This window comes from Podarcis melisellensis (genome assembly GCF_964234715.1).
Source record: "Podarcis melisellensis genome assembly, chromosome: 1".
NCBI classification, from domain to species: domain Eukaryota; kingdom Metazoa; phylum Chordata; class Lepidosauria; order Squamata; family Lacertidae; genus Podarcis; species Podarcis melisellensis.
In genome coordinates, this window is record NC_138528.1 from 116853933 (window position 1) to 116880301 (window position 26369).

The following is a 26369-nucleotide window of genomic DNA, read 5'->3' on the forward strand; positions in this document are numbered from 1 at the left end:
TGATTCAGAAACAAAATTAATTGGACTTTTGTTTACTTTCTCCTTTCCTGAAATGAATGGGAATGGCTATTTGCTGGGCACAGTGAATAATAAGCTTTCATTGTTTCGTCTCTTACAACCATCACCACCCTCCTCTATGCATTTTTTTTTTAAAAAAAGGTAAGTATTTTCAATTCTGTCAATGGTTCTGACAACTGGAACATCTAGGGAAAAAAGAGGGTGATTGTGGTGTGGTGAGGGCGACAACTCAAGATGCTAAAACAAATGCTTAATCAGGAATGTCTCCAGGACCGAGTAGTTTTCTTGCCACACTGATGAGCTATTTCAACAAATAATTCAGTCGCAAAATTATGCAGAAAACATCCGGCATTTCGGGAAGCCATTTACAAATCGCTGCATGAATTCGTTAAAACACACACAGAGAGAGACAGCAGTGTGTTTTGATAGGCAAACACAGACATTTGAAGTAATATTGAAGTTGCAGGTCATAAGTCTCTTCTAAATTCAGAAGAAGGTATGTGTTGCAATCAGAATATCACATTAGGCGGAAGGGGAAATCATAATCTTTAAGTAACCCGGTTAAGGCTGCAATCCATGTTTACCAGCAAGGAGTATACCCCATTGGACACAGTGGGATTTAATTCAAATTCAGTGATTGGGACTGCCCTGACTGGCTGCAATCCTAGGAATGAGCAAGACTGAACATAATGGGGGCTTATAGTCTTCTGAGTAAAGATGCATAGGTTTAAGCAAGCCATTAAATTATAAAATCAACACAATATGGGCTACCTGGTGTACAACGGGAAAGTATTCTGCTTGGAAACATCTGGAGTGGTTTTCACATTTTTCCTCGTAATCCATGGGCCTTGCAGCTGCCAAAATCTCCAGGAAGATTTTGGCAGCTGCAGGTTTTTATTAGTCTTTTGCAGAATCTGTCATTTATTCCTGTCAATTTCTTCTCAGTTTTAGTTTCTAGCTAAGGTCAGACGGGGTGGGGTAGTCAGGGAGTGGGGTATGTTTGTGTAGGTGTGTGTGGAGAAGCTCATTTCACAAATGCAGGTGAATAAACCCAGTTAGGATTTCCAGTGGTCAAGCTTCATAACACATATTTTAACCTGCTTAACTTTATGGTTTCCCCACAAGACATTCTGCTTTTTCAAGGAGTTGAGAGGCAATAGGGATTAAAAGCTGTCTACGACAGCAAGGAAGGAACCTGAATGACTGCTTGCTTATCATCAATGCGTGCCTTTGTTGCAAATTAATATGTTGCTCTTTTATCCTTTTGTTAGTATCGGCAGGCATGCAAAATACAAGCATTTGCCAAATGGCAAAGAAAGACAAATGAGTTGGGTGTGTTTCTGTGTCCAACTAAAATACATAGTCATTCAGACAATGCAATTTTGCAGTTAGACTATTGCCATTTCTATTGTAGAATAATGTATGTGGGCTTTTCTTTTCTTTGTTTAGTGTGAGGAATGACCTTCAGGGACAGCACTTGGCATGCATGAAATAATAATAATAATAATAATAATAATAATAATAATAATTATTATTCTTATTATTTATTACATACCCCGCTCATCTGTCTGGGCCTTTCCAGCCACTCTGGGCAAACAAACAATAAAATATCAAACATTAAAAACTTCCCTAAACAGGGCTGCCTTCAGATGTCTTCTAAAGTCAGATTTGTTTCCTTTACATCTGATGGGAGGGCGTTCCACAGGGTGGGCACCACTACCAAGAAGGCCCTCTGCCTGGTTCCCTGTAACTTTGCTTCTCGCACTGAGGGAACTGCCAGAAGGCCCTCAGAGTTGGACCTCAGTGTCTGGGCTGAACGATGGGAGTGGAGACGCTCCTTCAGGTATACGTGGCCAAGGCCGTTTAGGGCTTTAAAGGTCAGCACCAACACCTTGAATTGTCCTCAGAAATGTACTGGGAGCCAATGTAGGTCTTTCAGGACCGGTGTTATATGGTCTCAGCAAGCCATGCATAGGATCAACACATCTGAGACAGCATAAAATCGTAGAGTTGGAAACGACCCAGAGGATCCTCTAGTCCAGCCTTTCTCAACCTGTGGGTCACCAGATGTTGTTGAACCACAGCTCCCATCACCCCTAGCTAGCAAGGCCAGAGCTCAGGGATGATGGGAGTTGTAGTACAACAATATCTGGGGACCCACAGGTTGAGAACCGCTGCTCTAGTCCAACCCAATGCAATGCAGCTGTCCTAAATGGGGATCAAAACTATGACCTTTGTATTATCAGCACCATGTTCCAACCGACTGAGCTATCCAGTGGTATATGATGTATGGAACATACATAAGCTAGGAAGGCACAGTACAATGGTGTGATCCCATGGGAAGGATGCACATTGCACACTACTCCCTTGTGAGCTGTGGCTTCCAATTTGGTGGAATTATGCAGGAAGCAGATGTACTGCAGTGGCCTCTGCGATAACATCAGGATGAGCCTGAAGGCAGCCAGGTGGCCAAGTGGCCATGTGGCCATGTGTGTCTTTTAGCACCCATGTAGCAAATATGCCATAGGGACGTGGGTGGTGCTGTGGGTTAAACCACAGAGCCTAGGACTTGCCGATCAGAAGGTCGGCGGTTCGAATCCCTGCGACGGGGTGAGCTCCCGTTCCTCAGTCGCAGCTCCTGCCAACCTAGCAGTTCGAAAGCACGTCAAAGTGCAAGTAGATAAATAGGTACCGCTCCGGCGGGAAGGTAAACGGCGTTCCCGTGCACTGCTCTGGTTCGCCAGAAGCGGCTTAGTCATGCTGGCCACATGACCCAGAAGCTGTACGCCGGCTCCCTCGGCCAATAAAGCGAGAGGAGCGCCACAACCCCAGAGTCGGTCACGACTGGACCTAATGGTCAGGGGTCACCTTTACCTTTACCCCCTGAAAGCTACAGGATTCCTCTTCATTGCCACAAAACCAAGTAGGGACTTGCCTGTTTGAATGAAATATCCCAGATCAAATGCCACGTGCATTAAAAACAACCTGATATCCCTTCACATGCAATGCCTTTTGAAGGAGAGTCATTGCACTCGCATTGGCGGCCAAGTCACTGTACTGAGCAATCCAATCAATGGGCCAGGTTAGAGTGCTGTTTTAGCAGTCTCTTTAGCCGTATGGTTTATAACAGGGGTAGGCAACCTAAGGCCCGTGGCAATCTGGTAGGCAATCTGGCCTACGGGAGGTCCGGGAATCAGCGTGTTTTTACAGGAGTAGAATGTGTGCTTTTATTTAAAATGCATTTCTGGATTATTTGTGGGGCATAGGAATTCGTTCACCCCCCCCCATATAGTCTGGCCCGCCACATGGTCAGAGGGATGGTGGACCAGCCCAGTGGCGTAGCGTGGGGGGTGCAGGGGGGCCGGCCGCACCAGGCGCAACATCTGGGGGTTAGGGTTAGGGGGCACAAATCCACGGGTTAGGGGGCGCAAATCCACGGGTTAGGGGGTGCAAATTACTTGCCTTGCCCCGGGTGCTGACAACCCACGCTACGCCACTGGACCGGCCCAAGGCTGAAAAAGGTTGCTGACCCCTGGTTTATAACCCTCTCCCTACTCCAAGACATTTTCTAGCACTGCAAGCGGAAAAACTGGCTCTGGTTACCTTGGTGATAAACTAAAGCTAAAAATTACACATAATTGTTGCTGATGTCACCGCTCTCTTACTGTTTCCAAGGCTACAAAGTACCTCAATTAATTGTGATGTTTCATTCCATTTCTCCTCTGTACTTAGAAGCCTTTCCCCTCTTTTGCTCGGGCAAATTGTTTAGAAGAGGAGGTAATCTATCTAGGCCTTAGCTAATAAGGCATTCATAGCCTCTCAACCGTCTTTGGTAATGACGGGGATTTATAAATTGAAAGCAGGGCTTCCTAAATTCTATAGAGCAATTTGATTCCCAGATTACCCCATTCTGTCTCCTACCCTGCAGAAAGGGAAAATCACCATCGCAGAGTCCTAAGAATCTGTTTTCATAAGCAGCTTGGTTTTTTATATGTTTACAGAAGTATAATATAAGCTAGCAGCTAAGGAAACTGCTTTCATTGATGAAAGCAAAATATGGCATATATAAAAGTGTGGGGGGGAGGGTGTTAGTCCATGTAGTTCAGCAAACTTTTTCAGCAGGGGGCCGGTCCACTGTCCCTCAGACCTTGTGGAGGGCCAGACTATATTTTTTGGGGGGAAATGAATGAATTCCTATGTCCCACAAATCAGCCAGAGATGCATGTTAAATAAAAGCACACATTCTACTCATGTAAAAACATCAGGCAGGCCCCACAAATAACCCAGAGATCCATTTTAAATAAAAGCACACATTCTACTCATGTAAAAACACCAGGCAGGCCCCACAAATAACCCAGAGATCCATTTTAAATAAAAGCACACATTCTACTCATGTAAAAACACCAGGCAGGCCCCACAAATAACCCAGAGATCCATTTTAAATAAAAGCACACATTCTACTCATGTAAAAACACGTGGGCTGGATTGAGAAGGCGATTGGGCCGGATCCGGCCCCCGGCCCTTAGTTTGCCTACCCATGCTTTATGCCATAATAAAAATTTCATTTAAAAGCATTCAGCCTTAGATATCGACTTGGGACCCAGAAATTGCCCTGCTGAAAGGAAGGCATCAGCTCACATTGGGGTTTTTTCTATTAAATGGAACCTGGTTGGGAATTTCAGGAGGTCAGAAGGTTAGCATATTGGCAGCCTGGCTATTCTCCTTCTACTTACTGCAGCTGCTTCGTGGTAATTTATGGGGTTCAGAAAAGCTCTAGGGTGCACTAATATCTTACGCGACGGTAAAGAATTGCATGTACCACCATCGCTACAGGTTCTTCAGCCTGTGTCTGAAAAGGAACTGTGCCGCTGAGTGAGGATGTAGATGAGTTAACTGCTCCCCAATTTTACGTCTTCAGTTCCAGAATGCAACATGCTACTGCTGGGCAAGCTAACTCGAATTACCGTATTTTTCGCTCTATAAGACGCACCAGACCACAAGACGCACCTAGTTTTTGGAGGAGGAAAACAAGAAAAACAATATTCTGAATCTCAGAAATCAGAACAGCAAGAGGGATCGCTGCGCAGCGAAAGCAGCAATCCCTCTTGCTGTTCTGGCTTCTGGGATAGCTGCGCAGCCTGCATTCGCTCCATAAGACGCACACACATTTCCCCTTACTTTTTAGAAGGGAAAAGTGAGTGTTATAGAGCAAGAAATACAGTAATTGCTTTTGTAATTCCTTCCTTGCCCACGTACCCTGATGGAGTTGTTGATTCCTATGGGGAAAGAGAATTCTCTCTCCCCCCCCCGCCTCTTCTGTTGCTGCAAAAATGTCCCCAGACTAGAGGGATATCTCCTGCCCCCTAGCGGCATGGCCTGTAAATCTAACAGGGTCACAAATGCATAGGTAGGCTAGCTCGGTGGGGAATAATTAGTGGCTGTCCACCCTCCACCTCTTAGGTGGTTGGTGTGTCCTTCATCACTTGGCTGCACTCAGACTGCAAGAGCCTGACCTTGTCAGCACGGAGTGTTCCACCGGAGCAAAACAAAATTGCAGTTACCGTATCCTAGCAGCTTGTGCTCATTTATGTAACAGCTTCTGAAGAGTGGTGATTTATGTAGGAACTGGGTGTCCCAAACAGGGTGTGAGAGTCTACAAGGCAGGAGAATAGCTACATATAGATTCATACAGCAAGGCCAGAGGGCAGTTGCCCACCTTTCCCAATGGATAAAGGTGTAAATCGGTGAATTCTGCACTATATCTTCATCAATACCACAGAGCCTAGGACTTGCCGATCAGAAGGTCGGTGGTTTGAATCCCCGCAACGGGGTGAGCTCCCGTTGCTCGGTCCCTGCTCCTGCCAACCTAGCAGTTCGAAAGCACATCAGAGTGCAAGTAGATAAATAGGTACTGCTCCGGCGGGAAGGTAAACAGTGTCTCTGGATCACCAGAAGCGGCTTAGTCATGCTGGCCACATGACCCAGAAAAACTTTCTGCAGACAAACATCAGCTCCCTTGGCCAGTAAAGCGAGATGAGTGCTTTACTCAGAGTTGTCTCGACTGGATTTAACTGTCAGGGGTCCTTTGCCTTTACCTTTTTACTTACATCATCGTCGAGTCACTTTCTGGCTTTGCTTTACACAATTCAGCAGAAAAGAATATATTTGCTAAAAAAAAGTATGTTTAGAAGCAAACATTGGGTACAAAGATACGCTTTGAGCTCGTAAATAAACAAACAAACATTGCTGGGTGGAACAAAATTGTGAAAAGTGTTTATTCTAGGCAGAGCAGGCACCAACTCTAAGGGGCCCAGACCCCATTGGCACCCAAAAAAATATTCCACCCCCCTCGATTGACCACGCCAAGCCACCCCGGCCTCCTTCTTTGCCACCACTGTGTGAGAGTACAGCTAAGGTGCCTAATCACCCACATGCCTCCCTCTCTCCTTGGGTGCCCTTCCTTCTCTTCTCCCCTCAGGCAGCCTTGGCTTGTACCCAGCATCCCACGAGCCCCCTGCCACAAAGGGGACTTGGCCACCACCTGCTGGCTTCCAGGCGGGGAGAGGAGGGGCTGGTGTGTGGACTGGGCCTACTGCTGACCCCAGTAACTGCCCAGATCAGCCTCTCGGCACCAGCCCCAGCCCAGACAGCTGAAATGTGCATAGCCCCATTTGGAAATACGAATTCAGATTTCTCCTCACGCTTATCTCTAATACGTGGCTAGCATGATGGGCACAAGAATTCTTCTGCTGGGTTTTAAGGCTAGGGAAGATCTCAGATTCTGCCTCCAATCTCTCTCCCCCATGCCAAACCTTTACAGTGGTACCTTGGGTTAGACGCTTCAGGTTACAGACTCCGCTAACCCAGAAATAGTACCTCGGGTTACGAACTTTGCTTCAGGATGAGAGCAGAAATCATGCGGCAGCGGTGGTGGTACCTCAGGTTAAGAACAGTTTCAGGTTAAGAATGGACCTCCAGAACGAATTAGGTTCTTAACCTGAGGTACCACTGTATCTCTAAACACATTGCAAAATTCATTATTGCAAATAGATCCATCTACCTGGTTAAGATTGTCAGAGGCAAGTATCAGAAGGTGAGCCCTGCCACTTTCAAACTCCACACACACTGAATTCACTCAGGGTTGGAATGCACTGTAGGGACGCTGTTTTTCCCCATGGGGCTTGAACTGGGTGTTCTGCAGATGCACCCCTCCCTTATTTTCCATGCCACTGGGCTTGCTAACCAGAGAAAAGAAGTCCAGAGAGTTCAAGGCAGAACACAGACAGCATAAACTAGAATTGTCATGAAGCTGGAAGTCACGTGACCCAAGAGAACCAATCTCACCGTTGCTAAACCCATAGCACTCTCCAAGTAAGGGCAATTTGTTGACAAGATTAACCAGTTGACTTCCCCAGTGCACTTAAAGCTTATTTAGCAGCAAACCCAGAAAGCAGGCAATGCTCTGGGCTCTGCTGCACACAAAAAAGGAACTGTCTGCGTTCCTTATTCTATTTGTTCATGCACTAATTCAATTTTGTTTGGTCTCCATACAAAGTTGGTCTGAGACCTACAATGCTTGTTGTTCTGTCAAGTCTGTACACAACAACCAGGGCGCAATCCTTTTAATTATATTCAACAAAAAGAAGGGCAGAAGTAACATGAACAAGGCTGGCTTGCGTAACCGATCGTGAGAAGGAAACCTAGTATTTAAAGCAAATGCTAAAGTTTGATTTCTCTCCCCCCCTCCCCCAATAAACACACACATTCCATGTCATCAAAATAGATTTTGGGGCCTAGCTCATAAATCTCCCAAACAGGGACCTCCATTGCCTAAAGTTAAAGATAAATCATACTGTGAAGACACTCAACCATGAAATGATTCTGTTAACATGTCATCTGTCTAGAATATTTTCAAATCTTCAATAGAAGGGTCTAAATTATGAAGGTGGCCAGATCTAGCAAATTTGACAATTGGGTATTTGATATTTTTAACCTCATCCATCTCTGTGTGTATGCCTGCACATATAAACACCTCTCAGTGTATGCTTGCATATATAAGCAAATGATTATCCAATGCTGAACTGACCATTTAAAAGAAAAATAGGGTTAATAAATTCTTCAGTGTTTATCTTGTGCAAAGCATTACATCAGGGAGATAAATATATTTTTCAGCTGGGATATGCTTGTGAAATTTTTAGGGGGAGGGTTAATGACTGAGGTATACAAAAATGATGGAATGAATAAAAACAACACTATGTTGCAGTAGAAAAGGCATAGAGTGTCTAATGTACAACAGCTTCATAATTAGATGCATTGGTGTTATGAATAAAACTTAATTGTTTCTGACAATGAGTGGAAGGAAAAAGTGAACTGGTCTTTGGTCAGAAGAAAGGATTAGTTGCTCAGAGCACCAAATCACATTTTAAAATCAATACAGCCACAAAGATGCATAGTTGCCATAAAAACCATCAAGACCTTGCACTCTGCTTGAAACTGATGCTACAAAACTGATGCTGAGCTTAAGACCTCTGCCTTCTGTTTGGTGTTACTGCCATCTTACTGCCATTACCAACCTGGGGCTCTCCAGATGTTGGTGCATGCTGGCTGACTGGGGTTGGTGGAAGTTGCAGTCCACAACATCTGGAGGCCATCAGGTTGACCTAGGCATGGATGGGGGGATCTGCAACATAGTTGCTGAAAGGAGCACAGACAACAGAACAGCCACAGCTTTCCCTCCAACTGCCATTATATATATATTTATATCCCGCCCATCTGGCTGAGTTTCCCCAGCCACTCTGGGCAGCTCCCAACAGAACATTAAAAACACAGTAAAAGATCAAACATTAAAAACTTCCCTAAACAGGGCTGCTTTCAGATGTCTTCTAAAAGTCAGATTGTTGTTTATTTCCTTGACATCTGATGGGCGGGCGCCACTACCCAGAAGGCCCTCTGCCTGGTTCCCCGTAACCTCACTTCTCACAGGGAGGGAACCACCAGAAGGCCCTCAGCGCTGGACCTCAATTTACATGGGGCAGTCAATGATGTTCTGAATAGCTGGCATCTGTCTGTCTCAGGAGACAAATGAGTGCAGTTCCGTTGGTGAAGTCAAACGGCTGTGTTAACCGCACCAAAGTGACCTCCTCAAGGTGCAATCCTGTATGAAGGTCCTGGACTGCCCGGACGACAAGACCCCCATCTTGGCCTTGCTGATGTGATCCACAGAAAAGGAAAGCAAAACATGGAAAAAGGAAAAGGAAAGCAAAACAAATCACCATCCAACCGTCTTAGGGATTCTGCTCTAGATTTGTGTAGGGTTTACTCCATAGCCTTTTCTTCTCCCGAAGAGGCAGCCGAAGTTTAGGATCAGAGTTTTTCTTCTCCTAGATAGGCTACCCTCCCAGGTGGACGAGCCCCATCTGCCCCTCACCTTCCCTCTACAAACACAAGCAAAAACCTCCATCTTGACAGGAAAAGCCCAACCCTTCAGCTGTCCAGATTTTAAAGAAACATCTGGGTTTGTGTGTGTGCTATTGACACCACACATGTGTAAGGTAACTAACGCTGGAGCCCACGGATGGCTGGTTTGGGTAATTATGAAATTTTTTTTTGTTCATCTGGTGTGATTTTTTCATCTGTTGCATTATGCGCAAATGCAGCGGGGTAGAACAATTTACGTCTCTTTTGGCTGAATGGGATTCAATGCCATCTTCTGGAGGACAAATACTAGAAGGTGTGAATATAACATTTGCGATGACCCAAAGCTTGCTGTAAGGGATGTGGGTGGCGCTGTGGGTTAAACCACAGAGCCTAGGATTTGCCGATCAGAAGGTCGGCGGTTCGAATCCCCACGACAGGGTGAGCTCCCGTTGCTCGGTCCCTGCTCCTGCCAACCTAGCAGTTCGAAAGCACATCTAAGTGCATGTAGATAAATAGGTACCGCTCTGGCGGGAAGGTAAACAGCGTTTCTGTGCACTGCTCTGGTTTGCCAGAAGTGGCTTAGTCATGCTGGCCACATGACCCGGAAGCTGTACACTGGCTCCTTCAGCCAATAAAGCAAGATGCGCGCCATAACCCCAGAGTCGGTCACGACTGGACCTAACAGTCCCTTTACCTTTTAAAGCTTACTGTGGGATGCACAGTTCCAGTTCCTTATTATTTTCTACATATTATGGCGATTATTGGAATGGGAGCACCATGCCTGACAGTGTGTTTCACCCAAACAAAGCCTTGGGCAGGTTTCATCTGTCGTATGAAACCAATACTCTGTCTACTGATAAGGCTTTCCCCATCTCCTACTGAGCTCATTGCAATTTTCTTATTTAGGAATATAAGGAATTTCTCCCTGCCATATGTAAACATACTGCTGATACGATTAGTCGTGGGTCAATTTTTGGAGGTGCAGCAGTTTATGCAGTTTCCATTTACACAGAACTGTTCATTAGATCTGTGTCATGTCACAAAGAACTCTGCGTAGCTCCAAAGTATGCAGAGTGCTGTGCCCACTAACATTGATCCAGGCCTACGCTCAAGCCTGTGGTTTATCATGATGGGAATAAGCTTATACAAACCTTGGACTCACGCATTCCCCCACCCTCATTCCCTATAAATCCCTCACGCTTTACCCCTGGGCCACACCAGATTTCATCCTGAACAGCCTTAAAGTAAGTACTCATGCCCAGGACTGCCCCTATTTTCACCTGGCTAAGATCATATCCTCCAGAAATGGCTAGAATTGTGCAAAATATAAATCAGGAACAGCTACTACCGTAAGGCAGTAGAGGTGAAATAATTTTTAGGTTGCTGAAAACCATGGTGCTCAGTCCCTTGGCTTGTGATTGGCATTTACAGCCCCTCAATTAGAAGGCAGATCAGTCCAGTCAGCTAAAACGACTGTACAGAATTAATGAAGTCAAAATAATAGGAAAAGAGAATGCTTTGCAAAAATGAGTCAGGTACAGCAAATCAATACTTCATATTGTTGCCTGTCCTGATTCTGAACTCAGCTGCCTCCCTCTATTTCCAGACAAAATGATGCCCAACTCTATACTATGTTACTGTCATTAATGCAGTCTCTTCAGCTGCAGATTTCAGAACTAGCCTCATTTCTCTAGCCTCATTTCTATGTCAATATATTTTAGCAAAACAATTAGCACTTTTAAGAAATCAAGAGGTGGTGGCGTTTTGTTGGGGGGGGAAGGAACTATTCTAAGGGAACAGGAGAAGTTATATCGAGGGGGACACAAAGCTGAACCCTAGATCTACCTCCAGTCAAAGAAATTTGTGAGCAAAAGGCCTGGACAGAAATCACAAAGAAATGTTTATGCTCATGCTATATAATAATAATAATAATAATAATAATAATAATAATAATAATAATAATAATAATGGCCCCCTCTGGTAGCCAGGCTATAATGGAGAACAGCCTTTACCAAAGAGGTCTCATGGGCTTGGAGACACTCGAACTCAGGACGAAAGGGAGAAACGACCTAACAGGAAGGCACGTTTGGCAAACCCTCACCGTGATCAACCCCTGCCTGGAAACCTATGTCCCCATTGTGGAAGGACGTGTGGATCCGGAATTGGCCTCCACAGTCACTTACTGTTAAAACCGTACTCATGGAAGACAATCTTACTCGGCTACGAGTGACCGCCAAAGAAGAAGAAGACCGTTGGGATATGTTGTGAGTATTTTCAAACAAAGAAAAAAAACCATTCCCAAGGCATTTGTTTTTGAAATAAATTGATGTGCTGGAAATAAGTAACCCAGAAGACTTCTGTTTAAATAGTGTGAAGGTGTTTTGTTTAAAAGTGTGAAGGTGTTCAGATGCTACAACAAGTCCAAAGATCTGGAGACGTGGCGCCAACAGCTGGCTTGGAATCTTACTTGGCTACGAGAGATCGCCAAAGAAGAATAAAGGAGAATGGAGGCCCAACATGGAGGCCCAAGTGGGAGCTATCAGTGAAATCTGGACAGAAAGACTAGTCAGCAGAGGGAGACCAAATTCCTTCCCTCCTGAAGTCCCCCAAGATATCCAGCTGCATGGAAGCTTCTGGAAGCTGCCCCGGTTCAATATCCCAGTTTTATCCTTTTGAGGGCAGTAGATATTCTCTGAGCAACTTAACGTTCCTGAAGTCAGAGTCAGGATATTGTGAGGAAGCGGGGGCTACATTAACATTTTCTCATCGTAACACCCTTTCCCTCTTCCCTAATATAGTGGGCAAGGAGCTACAAAGGAAGAATATGCTCTGCGTGTTTTACTTGGAGACATATATAGACTATTGTACTGGTGGATGAAAATATGGCATCTGAAGGTTGCTAGGCAACTGCCAATACCTTCACCTGCAATTTCCTAATAATCCACTGGGGGCAGCAGGTGAAGGCACTGATGTTGTTGCTTCATTCCCCAACTCTTTGCCTGCCCTTCTTACAGAACCAGCCTGGTAATACTATGCAGAGATTGGGGGATATCTGGCTAGACAAGTGAGACACAGTTATTTTTCTCGGGGTAGAGGCATCTGTTCTGGAAACTGCGATGCCTCTGGCTACTAGAGGAGCCTACCTTGAACCCAGCGATCTTTGGAGAACCCAGGGGAAAACATAATGTTTGTATTTAGCGTTTTTAATTTTAGCCATAAGTCTCTCCAAAGAACATTGTGGAAATGTGGTCCTTTAACAATTAATGCCTAGTCAACATGCCTGAGCCACGTCCTGGAGTTATCATGTCTTTTCATGGATGCTCTTTATTATGATGCTACTGATCAGTGGCGTAGCGTGGGTTGTCAGCACCCGGGGCAAGGCAAGTAATTTGCGCCCCCTAACCCGTGGATTTGCGCCCCCTAACCCTAACCCCCAGATGTTGCGCCGGTGCGGCCAGCCTCCGCTGCACCCCCCACGCTACGCCACTGCTACTGATGGTTATTTATTCCGTTTCTAAATGGCCCTTCATCACTTAAGGTAAAGGTAAAGGTAAAGGACCCCTGGATGGTTAAGTCCAGTCAAAGGCATCTATGGGGTTGCGGTGCTCATCTCAATTTCAGGCCAAGGGAGCCAGTGTTTGTCCACAAACAGCTTTCCAAGTCATGTGGCCAGCATGACTAAACCACTTCTGGTGCAACAGGACACCGTGATGGAAACCAGAGTGCACGGAAACGCCGTTTACCTTCCCGTTGCAGCGGTACCTATTTATCTACTTGCACTGGCATGCTTTCGAACTGCTAGGTTGGCAGGAGCTGGGACAGAGCAACGGGAGCTCACCCCGTCACGGGGATTCGAACCACCGACCTTCTGATCGGCAAGTCCAAGAGGCTCAGTGGTTTAGACCACAGCACCACCCACATCGCTATCATCACTTAACATCCTATAAGCAGTATTTATTCCTAGCTAGGATTGAGCTTCAGACATTACAAAGATTTGGTGAAGAATAAAAAAATAAGATGGTTAGGAGCTTACTTAATAAATTCAGTATTTTGTCCTATGGAAATAATACCAGAATATATTATTTCGTCATGCAGATTTATATGCAGTTTTGGGGGAAGAAAGAGATAAATCATAGACTGAAAGACAACCATTCCCATGTCCTGTTCTATATTTCTTCCTATCACCTGCTGATATTTTACAGTACTTCATCATGACTGTTGTTCTTTAAAGCTGTTTACAGCCTCTATCTGATAAAAATTTATGGGTATTAGTTTAGAAACTTGAAGCTTCCCTCACTGCTTTAATTGCTACAGCCTGTTTTACACATGTGCAAAGGGCAAAAAAGAGAGGGGGAGAAAAGAGAGAGAGATGAATTGCTGCTTAAGTTTGAATAATTTTTGAAGGGGGGGATGGCAGTCTGGGTTGTGCAACAGAGATAATACGATGCAGAATGTTGGAGAGCCTCATCTGCATATAAATAGACCTAATCAGAAATGCAAATAGCAATCAGGAGAATTCTTTTTTTCTTTTTTTGTACACCCCATGGTAATTGTGCGATTGTACAGATAATAAAAGGTCAAATATTTTCATTGCCTAAGCTTTCAAATTGCTAGTAGCAAGTAACTATCCTTCCCTTTGCACAATGGAATATGGAAGAAACCGGCATATACCAGCTGGCAATCAACTGTCCCCATCTTTCATTCATATTCCTTAATGGTCTTTATAATCCTGGGTCCCTCGGCCAGGTGGAAACAAGACAACCACCTAACAACATGTGAACTCAAATGCTCGTTTATATTCAGGAATGGCAAGAAAGCGTTCCATATTTTTCATGTGCATTTTTCATGTGCAAATAAGCAGTAAGAGAAGGGTGCAACTGATCTGGCACACATAACAGTTTCAAAATTGCCTTTGCTGCATAATAACACAAGACCTTTCCCCCATCAAAATAACCTTGTAATGTGCTGTTTATTTTTGGTAGCGGCCTTTACTTCTTTGGAAACAAATGGTATATGCAGTATGAGCTCATCTTAAACATTCTGTGGCATGCTATGTATTCTTTACTAGGGGCTGTGCGCCTGTTCACCAATGCCACTGCCATTCCCCCCACATTGACCTCCTAGGGCTTCCCCTTCAAACTACTAAGCTTCATTGTCCCATTCCTGTTTCTAAAGCCATTTCTATGCCTCCTCTCCCTGCAGCGCAAAAACTTCAGGATAATATACGCTATTGTCTCTTTAAGATGAATGGGATGCTAAGAGCCAGCCTGTCAGATACCCTGTTCAGTCAGAGAAGGTTCAGCTCAGCCCATCAATGCTGTACATATCTGGGGGGCACTGTGGGTTAAACCACAGAGCCTAGGACTTGCCGATCAGAAGGTCAGTGGTTCGAATCCCCGTGATGGGGTGAGCTCCTGTTGCTCGGTCCCAGCTCCTGCCAACCTAGCAGTTCGAAAGCACGTCAAAGTGCAAATAGATAAATAGGTACCACTCCAGCGGGAAGGTAAACAGTGTTTCCGTGTGCTGCTCTGGTTCACCAGAAGCGGCTTAGTCATGCTGGCCACATGACCCAGAAGCTGTATGCCGGCTCCCTCAGCCAGTAAAGTGAGATGAGTGCCACAACCCCAGAGTCGTCCTCGACTGGACCTAATGGTCAGGAGTCCCTTTACCTTTACCTTACTTGTTAATCAAGTATCTATTCTAAATTGCCACACTGCATCTGGAATGTCATATTGAAAACAACACTTGGTACCAGGAGTGAAATGCATGATTGTAGGAAGATACCATGGAATATTTGAGGACTCCGTGTTCTTTACCATTCTCACAAGAGGCTGCTGAGAAATGGAAGGAGGAAAAGTTTAAGTGCAGTAAGAAGGGAGAGACACTGAAACACAGCTACTCCCAACTCCCTGTACTCAAACATCTGCCCAAAGCACAATTTCCCTTTCAGTTTCCTCCATCCCTGCTTTATTGAAACCCGCTGTTTATTAAAATCACCTCTTTCCCCCGCTCAGTGTCCCTCCCTTCTTGCTCCCATATTACAGGCCACTGCCTTCACTTTTGCTTCCCTGCCCTGCAAATCCAGGATTGTGATCTGGCACTAGAAATCCTTCAGTGGTGTGATGACAACCTTACATTTTTATTACATAGAGAAATAGAGAGAAAGCTTTATTTAAAAAAACAACCCTATGGAAATATTATATGTTCTTATTCTGGGAGAATGCACTACTTGCATGTAGATCAGGGCAAGCAAGAATCTAACAACAACAACAACAACAATTTATTATTTATACCCCACCCATCTGGATGGGTTTCCCCAGCTACTCTGGGTGGCTTCCAGCAAAATATTAAAATACAATAATTCATCAGACCTTAAAAGCTTCCCTAAACAGGGCTGCCTTGAGATGTCTTCTCAAAGTCAGATAGTTGTTTATTTGCTTGATATCGGATGAGAGGGTTCCACAGGGTGGGCAACACTACCGAGAAGGCCCTCTGCCTGGTTCCCTGTAACCTCACTTCTCGCAGTGAGGGAACCGTCAGAAGGCCCTTGGAGCTGGACCTCAGTGTCTGGGCAGAACGATGGGGGTGGAGACGCTCCTTCAGGTATACTGGGCCGAGGCCGTTTAGGGCTTTAAATGTCTTAATAGTAGCATTTCTTAATCAGGGTTAACTTACGATGCAATGATGTACCAAATTTCACAGTTGCATTTCCCTGTTGAAATGCTGCTGTCTGCGTGAGGAATGGCAATCTAGCAAGCTAAGAGAGCCACCTAGTGCCATACCTTGGGATCTTGAAAAGTGTTTTCACAGGATGCATGTCGAATAAAGGCGGGTCCCCGTCACCCAGTTCAATGGCTGTGATCCCAAGAGACCAAACGTCGCAGCGAGCATCATAGGAGTAGTCATACTGCTGTTCACAAGCAATGACCTATCAAATACAAAGGAAGACACCATCAGAGTTAACAATTGCCCTATTGTCCAAGCAGGGCATACAAATGCACTCCATTTAGTCTACATCCACACCAAACATTTAAAACACATTGCTTCCCCGCAAAGAATCCTGGGATCTGTAGATTTATGAGCACTAAACTACAGTTTCCAGAATTCTTTTTTTGGGGGGGGCAGGGGGGATTCTGCTTTAAGTATTTGGTGTGAATGTAACCTTAGTTACCAATTCCGATTCAAGTCTGCCATTGACAGACACACCCGTTTGAATTTTCTGCATAAATTCAGGGTGCAAGTGTTCTTAATTTTTAACGGTGGCCACAGAATGCACAAAAAAAATTAATTCTTGCCATCGGATGCTAATTATTCCAAAATAATTACAGTCTTTGAAATCCTCTGGCAACATTTCCTTTTGAAAACAATGTTGCTTTTTTATCCTCTTTAGTGCATACATTTGCAGAGCGAGAAAGAAAGCATGGGCATCTAAAGGGGAAATGTAGTCTTCCTGCAGGAATTATTGCATTTTGCTCATTTATTCTTCCACATTTACATCCCACCATCATGGAATCCCAATGCAGCTTTACATGTGGATCAAATCTCAGCATTTCAAATTATTAATATTCACATTTTCCTGACAAAAAGGCAACGGTTTATTCCCCACAAAAATATTAACAGAGAGCAAGAATAAGTACTTAAAAAGCAGCTCCTCCTTTTAAAGGCACAGGGGATGGAACAAGGCAGGTGGAATAGTTTGTCCCTGATCGTTCCAGCAGTCTCTCTCCTGTAAAGACTGACCAGAGAAAGAGATCTCAGTGGACAGCTCAGCAAATTAAGTGCCAAAGAAACCAAGCTAGAAAACCTATTCCATAGTATAGATCAGCCTTCCCCAAGCTTGTTACCCCCCAGATGTTACTGGGTTACAGCTCCCATCATCCCTGATCACTGGAGGTAGTCCTGCCACATCTGGAGGGAACCAGGTTAGTGAAAGCTGGAGGAGAAGGTGCCGCCATGATGAAACCATGATCCAACTGTCTTACCTCTAAGGGAATGGGAAGATACATACAGAAAGAACTTCTCCCCAAGCATTAACACCAGAGGTTAAGTTTTTGGTTTTTGTTTGTTTAGTCGTTTAGTCATGTCCGACTCTTCATGACCCCATGGACCAGAGCACGCCAGGCATTCCTGTCTTCCACAGCCTCCCGCAGTTTGGTCAAACTCATGTTCGTAGCTTCAAGAACACTGTCCAACCATCTCATCCTCTGTCGTCCACTTCCCCTTGTGCCCTCCATCTTTCCCAACATCAGGGTATTTTCCAGGGCATCTTCTCTTCTCGTGAAGTGACCAAAGTATTGGAGTCTCAGCTTCAGGATCTGTCCTTCCAGAGAGCACTCAGGTTTGATTTCCTTCAGAATGGATCGGTTTGATCTTCTTGCAGTCCATGAGACTCTCAAGAGTCTCCATACATCACTACTGGGAAAACCATGGCTTTAACTATACAGACCTTTGTCAGCAAGGTGATGTCTCTGTTTTTAAGTTAAGTTTGAGGTGGCTGCAAATTGTGGCTAGGTAGAAGCCATAAGTGCCATAGGGTTTCAGGGTCCTTTCAAGGGAAATGAAAGAAAAGCAGAAACCAACATGACTAGTGATGGGGAGCATGTGGCTAAGCTGATGTTGAACTCCAACATCTGTCAGCTGAAGACCCATCTTTCCCAGTAGTCAAGGGAAGATGGGGTCATAGTTCTAACAACATCTGGGTCCCCGTCACTGATAGAACCAGTTTCACGCCCAGAATCCATGGGAATCCTACCAGCTTGGGCACAGGTTATCCACCCCCCACCCCCACCCCACTTTAGATACCACTTTCAGTATGTGGCAATGCCGAGAGAGAGAGAGAGAGAGAGAGAGAGAGAGAGAGAGAGAGAACCCAAATCCACAAAAATTCTATATGTTTATTTGGAAAGGATAATGGTGATGATTATGATGATATATTTATATGCCACTCATCTGACTGGGTTGCCCCAGCCACTATGTTACTCTAAAAAAAAGAAAAAAAGGTAAACTACCCCTGGACGGTTAAGTCCAGTCAAAGGCGACTATGGGGTTAAGGCACCCATCTCGCTTTTCAGGCCAATGGAGCCGGAGTTTGTACACAGACGGCTTTCTAGGTCATGTGGTCAGCACAACTAAACTGCTTCTGGTGCAACAGAACACCATGACGGAAACCAGAGTGCATGGAAACGCAGTTTACCTTCCCACCGGAGCGGTACCTATTTATCTACTTGCACTGGCATGCTTTTTGGCAGAAGCTGGGAAAGAGCAACCTGAACTCACCCCATCACGGGGATTCAAACTACCGACCTTCTGATCAGCAAGCCCAAGAGGCTCAGTGGTTTAGACTACAGCGCCACCCGCATATGTTACTCTACTCCTATTCCAACGATATGTCTGGCTTTCATAGACTGATGACTGACTGTCATAGAAAATTAGCATTTAAATTGACACAAAACTATGAGAAACCGGCCAAATGTAGACACATGGTTCAAGAGGGTCTATATGTTTTGCATGATTCAAAAAACAACAAGGAAGCACAGAGAATACAGGTTTGCTCAGCGACTCCTTTAAAAAGTATTACTGGATTCTACACTGCAAAACTATCCACCCGCCTCCTCCTCCTCTCCTCTCCTCAGAATACACAACACATGCATTCAAAAAAACATAGCCGCAGGCATACAATGTATAACACGGCATGATTATGGCTGTGGCGCGAGACTAGCTGGAGACCTGAACTGGACAATTAGCACCGCTGACCCACCAAGCTGGGAAGAAGCTGGAGTTTAAAAGGTCTGAGCCTCCTGGGGGGAAAGCTGGTGATGTTACTAGCTAAGCAGCTTATGAGGTATGCCGGCATTATGCTGAAAAATGGATCAGTGTACACACATTCAAAACCCTGAATATGGCACAATCTAGTTACCCTTGCTCCAAGGAGAGCAAAATTCACCGTCCAATTTTTGTAATGTTACGACACGGTTTAATTTAATTTACAGCACCAAGGCAAGATGCTATACATATTATACATGCATGCAACTCGGTTTTGTATGTTCTATAGAGAGCCACTGTGGTGTAGTGGTTAAGAGCGGTGGACTCGTAATCTGGTGAACTGGGTTCGCTTCCCCGCTCCTCCACATGCAGCTGCTGGGTGACCTTGGGCTAAGTCACATTTCTCTGAAGTCTCTCAGCCCCACTCACCTCACAGAGTGTTTGTTGTGGGGGAGGAAGGGAAAGGAGAATGTTAGCCGCTTTGAGACTCCTTCGGGTAGTGATAAAGCAGGATATCAAATCCAAACTCCTCCTCTTCTTCTTATATGGATTCTGTGCTAGGGAGACTATCTTCAGATTTCTAACTTGCATGGATCATGACAGCAAGTATGTGTGTGTGTGTGTTGAATGATGGTAGTGGGGGATTGACTGATGTAAGACAGAGTGGTTTACATCGCATTTTATATTTTAAGAGCTGGAGCAATGCTCTTTCAGTCAGCAGACTGGCAATAGGAATGAATGGCGTTTAAATGGCGGGTGTATCTGAGCTAAAATAAATCAGCCTCATTTGGCTCTCAATCCAATCACACTCTTGCTTTCCATTTGCCATACAACTATTTGAATATACATAAAATGCTCTGTATTCAAATACACAGGAGCTACGAGAAAATGTAAGGATAATAGGCATGGAAATATATTGCTGCTCTCTTTTCTAACCAGAAAAATCAGGTACAAACACGAGGCTTGCTTAAGAGGACAGTCTGCTCCACGGTAACTCAACATATAGCTCAGGGGTAGGCAACATAAGGCCCAGGGGCCGGATGAGGCCCAATCGCCTTCTCAATCCGGTCCGCGGACAGTCCAGGAATCAGCGTGTTTTGACATGTGTAGAATGTGTGCTTTTATTTAAAATGCATCTCTGGGTTATTTGTGGGGCATAGGAATTTGTTCATTTTTTCCCCCTTCAAAATATAGTCTGGCACACCACATGGTGTGAGGGACAGTAGACCAGCCCACAGCTGAAAAAGGTTGCTGACCCCTGATATAGCTCTTCTTCCAGTTCAAGAAAAAGCTTTAAACAAGGTATGTTTCATCTACGGAAGAATACAGAGCTGGGAAATAGCAGCCGGATTTTATGTTTTTAGAAATGGACACGATATGCAAGGATGGGGGGGGGGGGAATGATCCAGTTTTCATTTAAAAGCAAACTCATCTAGTTTGCACTTTCCCAAAAAATATGTGGATTGAAATACAGTGGTATCTCAGGTTAATTACTTAATTCGTTCTGGAGGTCCGTTCTTAACCTGAAACTGTTCTTAACCTGAAGCACCACTTCAGCTAATGGGGCCTCCCACTGCCACCGCGTGATTTCTGTTCTCATCCTGAAGCAAAGTTCTTAACCTGAGGTACTATTTCTGGGTTAGCGGAGTTTGTAACCTGAAGCGTCTGTAACCTGAGGTACCACTGTACAGTACAGCCATCCTTTGACATTCACACAGAATTTTGCAATGCAGTTGTTCAGCCAAGTGATGGGCAGTGTGCAACTAAGTTTTACTTAGAGTAGATCCATGGAAATTAATGACTCTACCATACTCATGTCCATTGATTTTACTGGGTCTATTCGGAGTAAAGCTTGGTAGAATACCATCCAATGTGTACAAAAACGGATATACTAAAGTGTGCATTTAAATGCCCGCATTAGTGAAAATGGTACAAAAATACGTTGAGGAATTTTCATGAGGAATTTTAAAAGGAAATCAGAAACTGATGCAGAACTGTAGAGAATTGAACTAAAGACGAGAAATAGAGAAACTCACCTGTCCTAAACCATATGCTTCTCCTTCCATCCTAGCAGTTCTAAGAATCTGTAAAGCACCCAGCCATCAGCCCCAGGCAGCATGACCTATGGTGGTGTAATGGTTCTAGGGGTTGCTCGTGCATAAGTTGTCGCCACTCCTGGCTAGGTTACCTGGGTGAACCCTTTCTGTCTGGACAGCCTCTCACCCGTGGCTGTCTCAGTCGCTGGCAGAATCCGTCAGTGGGTGTTTCTTGAACTTCTTCCAGCAAAGAAGTTCTTTGACGCCTAGTCTCCTCCTACTCTCCCTGCGTGGAAGTCCTCTGCGCAGGGAGGGTGTGGGCAGCGGAGGACCCGTGCTCTCCCCGCTGGTCTCCGGCGAGGAGTCCTGGAGCCCCCTCGCCGATTCCCCCTTCTGCCCCCCTTCTCCACTGGTGCTACGCTGATTTCCTTCCCCAGCAGATGGGCTGCCTCTCTCCCTACTGGGACCCTCTCCGGCATCCCTCTGGAGCCTTCCCTCCGCCTCTGGCTCCGATGGCAGTTCCCTGACAGGTGGGGAAGATGGGAAGATGAGAAGCCCTCCTAAAATCATGATTAAAAGCAGACTCTCCTCATGATTCCTGTCAACAGTTCAGCCTATACATGAGTAGGACCCTGGCAGAGACACATGCCCGACTGGCATGTTCCTTCAGTCCTGGTCAATCCCTTCAGTCCGAACATCACAGCGACTGATGCCAACCGACACCAGCACACTTAGGGATCTGCAGAGTCTTAGCATCTTGCGTGACAGACCTCAGCAACTCAGCATTTTGGCTAATCTACTTTATTTACATATAAACACAGAGCACTGCAACATGGCTCCCTCTCTCTCTAGCATCAGACAGCAAAGAGAAAAAAACAAAGGACAATAGTCCCACTTCACGGAACACAGTAATATAAACATCCTGTCTCCGTCACTTCCTACTGTGGAGTCAAAACATATACCGTCATGTGAAAGACAACAATCCCATGACTGCAATCATAGATCAGGAATTCTAACAATTCCTGCATCAACCAGCCGCCATCTCCATTTTCTTTCCCTTCTAACCTGATGGAGAATTATGGAGAACTCAAACACGTTGCACACTTTTTTGTAACATATAGAATTGTGAAAATACAGATTCTGGAATTTTCTTCCAGTGTGCCACAGAACCCATGTAATAAATATGAGAAGTCCTATTTCTTATATCTTTCTGCTTCCTAGGTTCCCCAAATTTTCATCCACTGCCATATGCTATGGAAGTTTAGGAACTGTTTAGAGAGAGCAATAAGTTGCATAGAGAGAATAACTCAAAATCATTAGAGAACAGGCTGAAGAAGATATGGTGAAGTAAAACTGCACACAAAATGGTTAATGTTTGCCATTATGAGTTATGCCTGGGCAAAATTTAAAGGAGGAAATGACAGATATAGCTTTTATTTTTAAATATATATAATTTATTTGATTGTGAGGCGTCCTCCCAGAATGATGACTCAGCGTTTACATCCTGAATAAAAACCCGTCATATCCTGGCATTTACCATTAACAGAGACTGTCAAAATGCAAGGGGCAACTCTATGGCAGGAAGCTTAACACATTTCAAGCTTTTGAAATTTCTTCACCCTCTTTCCAAAAACATCTGTTCCCAATATTGTCACTTCACTGAAATCATGTAAATGAGAGACAGTAACTCTGAAGGAAGTCACAGCCAATTTTGCTAGGCATAGCAAAATCAATTGCCTTTCATTTTTAGCCCTCCCATTTTGAAATATATATAAAAAAATAGTCATCGGTTCGGTTATAAGGCAGCAAAACAGTATCTATGGAGGCTGTCCAATCATTAAAACACATCCCCAGCCCTGAAAAGAAACCAGACAGTTTTATCTATAGTTAATCAAAGGATCCATAGTAATTTGCTAATGAAGTAGAATCATGTAGAATTGGAAGGGACCCTTTGGATCATTTAGTCTAAAAGCCTGCAACCTTGGGGTTATCAGCACCATGCTCTAACCCAGTGTTTCCCAACCTTGTGCCTCCAGCTGTTTTTGAACTACAACTCCCATCATCCCTGACTAGCAAGACCAGTGGCAAAGGATGATGGGAATTGTAGTCCAAAAACAGCTGGAGGCACAAGGTTGGGAAACACTGCTCTAACCCATGGGTAGGCAGCCTAAGGCCCGGGGGCCGGATCTGGCCCAATCACCTTCTAAATCCGGACCACGGCTGGTCCGGGAATCAGCGTGTTTTTACATGAGTAGAACGTGTCCTTTTATTTAAAATGCATCTCTGGGTTATTTGTGGGGCCTGCCTGATGTTTTTACATTAGTAAAATGTGTGCTTTTATTTAAAATGCACCTCTGGGTTACTTGTGGGGCATAGGAATTCGTTCATTTTTTTTTCCAAAATACAGTCCGCCCGCCCCCCCCCCCAAGGTCTGAGGGACAGTGGACCGGCCCCCTGCTGAAAAAGTTTGCTGACTCCTGCTCTAACCAACTGAGCTCTCCAGAGCTATCCGCTTCAGGCAATTCACACCGAAAAGTGAGCTATGAAGATCAGAATTAGACGTCCCTATTTTCATTGGAGAAAAGTTGGAGGGTATGGAGTTATCCAACCCCCAAGCCGTCTGAAGGCAGTCCTTTAAAGGGAAGGGTTTTTTATGTTTGATGTTTTATTATGTTTTCATATATTTTGGAAGCTGCCCAGAATTCTGGGGCAACCAAATAAGATGTGTGGGGTATAAATAGTAAAATTATCATTATGGAATGGGATGTCCCTGTTTTCATCGGAGAAATGTTGGAGGGTATGCGAGTCCTCTCCCCTTTCTCTCAGGGGCTCTTATACAAACAATGGTTTATCTGAAGCAATGCCACCCACTTCCCAAACCAAACATGACTCCGTTCTGCAAAAGTACCAGCAAACTGGGAGAGGAGTGAATCTGCAAAATTACAGTTACAGCGAGACACTGCCTAATAAGCATTAAATTTGCCTTCTGTGTTATAAATGGGACATGTATACATTCTTTCCTTACTGCAGAGAAACTGTCTTCCCCCATTCCAGCAATCTGCATGTGCACAATGACTTTCAGATGCCTTTGAGGCATCAAAAAACCAAATGGATTTTGTACTTTATTTGTCTAAATGTGCATCTTTCCCTTAGAATTTGGCCGACATAAACTCTTGAGAGCCAGTGTGGTGTAGTGGTTAAGAGTGGTAGTCTTGTAATCTGGGGAACTGGGTTCGAGCCTCCGCTCCTCCACATGTAGCTGCTGGGTGACCTTGGTCCAGCCACACTTCTCTGAAGTCTCTCAGCCCCACTCACTTCACAGAGTGTTTGTTGTGGGGAGGAAGGGAAAGGAAAATGTTAGCCACTTAGAGGGGAGTGAAAGGCGGGATATCAAATCCAAACTCTTCTTCTTCTTCTTTTTCTCCCTCTTATTTAAATGGTACTCGGGCAGAGAACAAAACGTCCGTCCGGATCAGGGAAGCTAATGTTAGCTAAATAGGAAGTAAAGAAACCTCAAGCTATTAAGCTGCGACTGACCTTGAGCCCTGTGATGCGGGCCACTGAACAGCAAATAGGAGATGCTGGAGGGGAGAAAAGGGAAAAGGCAAGCAAGGCCCCTTTTTAGACTGTTTGTATGCATTTGGCGTGATGTTTATTTCCAGTGAATTATAAAACCGAGCTTGCTGTTTCCAATTACTGTACGTAGAATCCTGCCACTTTTGCTAGGCATTTGCTTTTTTTCATTGAAAGGTATTTAAAGCCTTTTAATTAAAGCTGCCCGGCACATTCCAGTTGCAGCGTCATTTTGAACGTAAGATGGATATTGAAAGTTATCATTTAAATAGATCCATCAAAAGAAATATGTTTTGATTAGATAAGAAGTTTTGCTTTAAAGCAGCAGCCGGAGCTTCTAGCTGGGAAGGCTGGTTCAACAGGACATTTCTAGAATGCCATTGAAGATTACATTGTTTTTCAGTAAGAACGTTATTTTTGAAATCTCGAAAGATCCGCCTTAAAAATAAAAAGTTGTTTTAAAATGCATTCGGACATTTGCTGCTCACTCATTTATTGCTTCTCGTGTACAGGCAATGAGTGTTTCACACAGGGGTGGCATTCTTGACCCCTGTGCACATCGGTGGAGCGCTAACAAGTAAATAATAATAAAAAATTAATAACAATAATAATAATAAATTATATACACACTGCCCATCTGGCTGGGTTTCCCCAGTCACTGGCAGCTCCCAACAGAATATGAAAAACACGATAAAACATAAAACATTATAAACTTCCCTAAACAGGGCTGCCTTCAGATGTCTTCTGAAAGTCAGGTAGTTGTTTATTTCCTTGACATCTGATGGGAGGGCGTTCCACAGGGCGGGCGCCACTACCAAGAAGGCCCTCCGCCTGGTTCCCTGTAACCTCACTTCTCACAGTGAGGGAACCGCCAGAAGGCCCTCGGAGCTGGAACTCAATGTCCGGGCTGAATGATGGAGGTGGCAATGCTCTTTCAGGTATACTGGGCTGAGGCCATTGAGGGCTGTAAAGGTCAGCACCAACATTGAATTGTGCTCGGAAACGTACTGGAACCAATGTAGGTCTTTCAGGACAGTGTTATATGTAAATAGGTCCTTGTTTCAAACAAGTACAAGGGGATCAGTCCATCTCTGGTCCTTTTCCCTCTTGACATATTGATTCCATCCAATTTTGTGGGAACTTTTTTTTCTTTTTAACAAAACTCCAAAAAAAAACAAACCAAAAACCCTTTACATTCACAATAGTATACATTTCATATTCATTTCTGTATGTTTTCCCCAAAATATCAATTCCCTATGCATTTCCCCTTAAATATTCATGCATTGCATTGCCACCCAAAATATTCATTTTAATACATGTTTTTGAGCCGAGAAGTGCACTGGAAAATTCAAAGAAGTGTGCAGCGCATGTAGGATGACTGACCAGGCAGAGGTTGTTTGTGTGGTGTTTAAAATGAGGTGCTACTTGTGTTGAACATTGCATAGGCCCTGGTGTCGCATTTATTCTGGGTCTAAATGTTTTAAAGGGACCAGGTGCATCTCTCACCATCCTCCTCTTACAGAATAGCCCACTTTGTTCTGTGTTGAGTGACAGGCTCAGAAG

At 44.6% G+C, this 26369-nt stretch overlaps 1 protein-coding gene across 1 annotated transcript in view; it reads right to left on the reverse strand.

Moving 5' to 3' along the window:
• MYO3B (myosin IIIB) overlaps positions 1-26369 on the reverse strand; it is a 288566-nt gene that overhangs the window by 207185 nt on the left and 55012 nt on the right. Inside the window, exon 8 of the mRNA XM_081899516.1 lies at positions 16218-16363. Within this exon, the coding sequence (XP_081755642.1) occupies positions 16218-16363 (146 nt within the window). The remainder of the gene's footprint in view (positions 1-16217; positions 16364-26369) is intronic.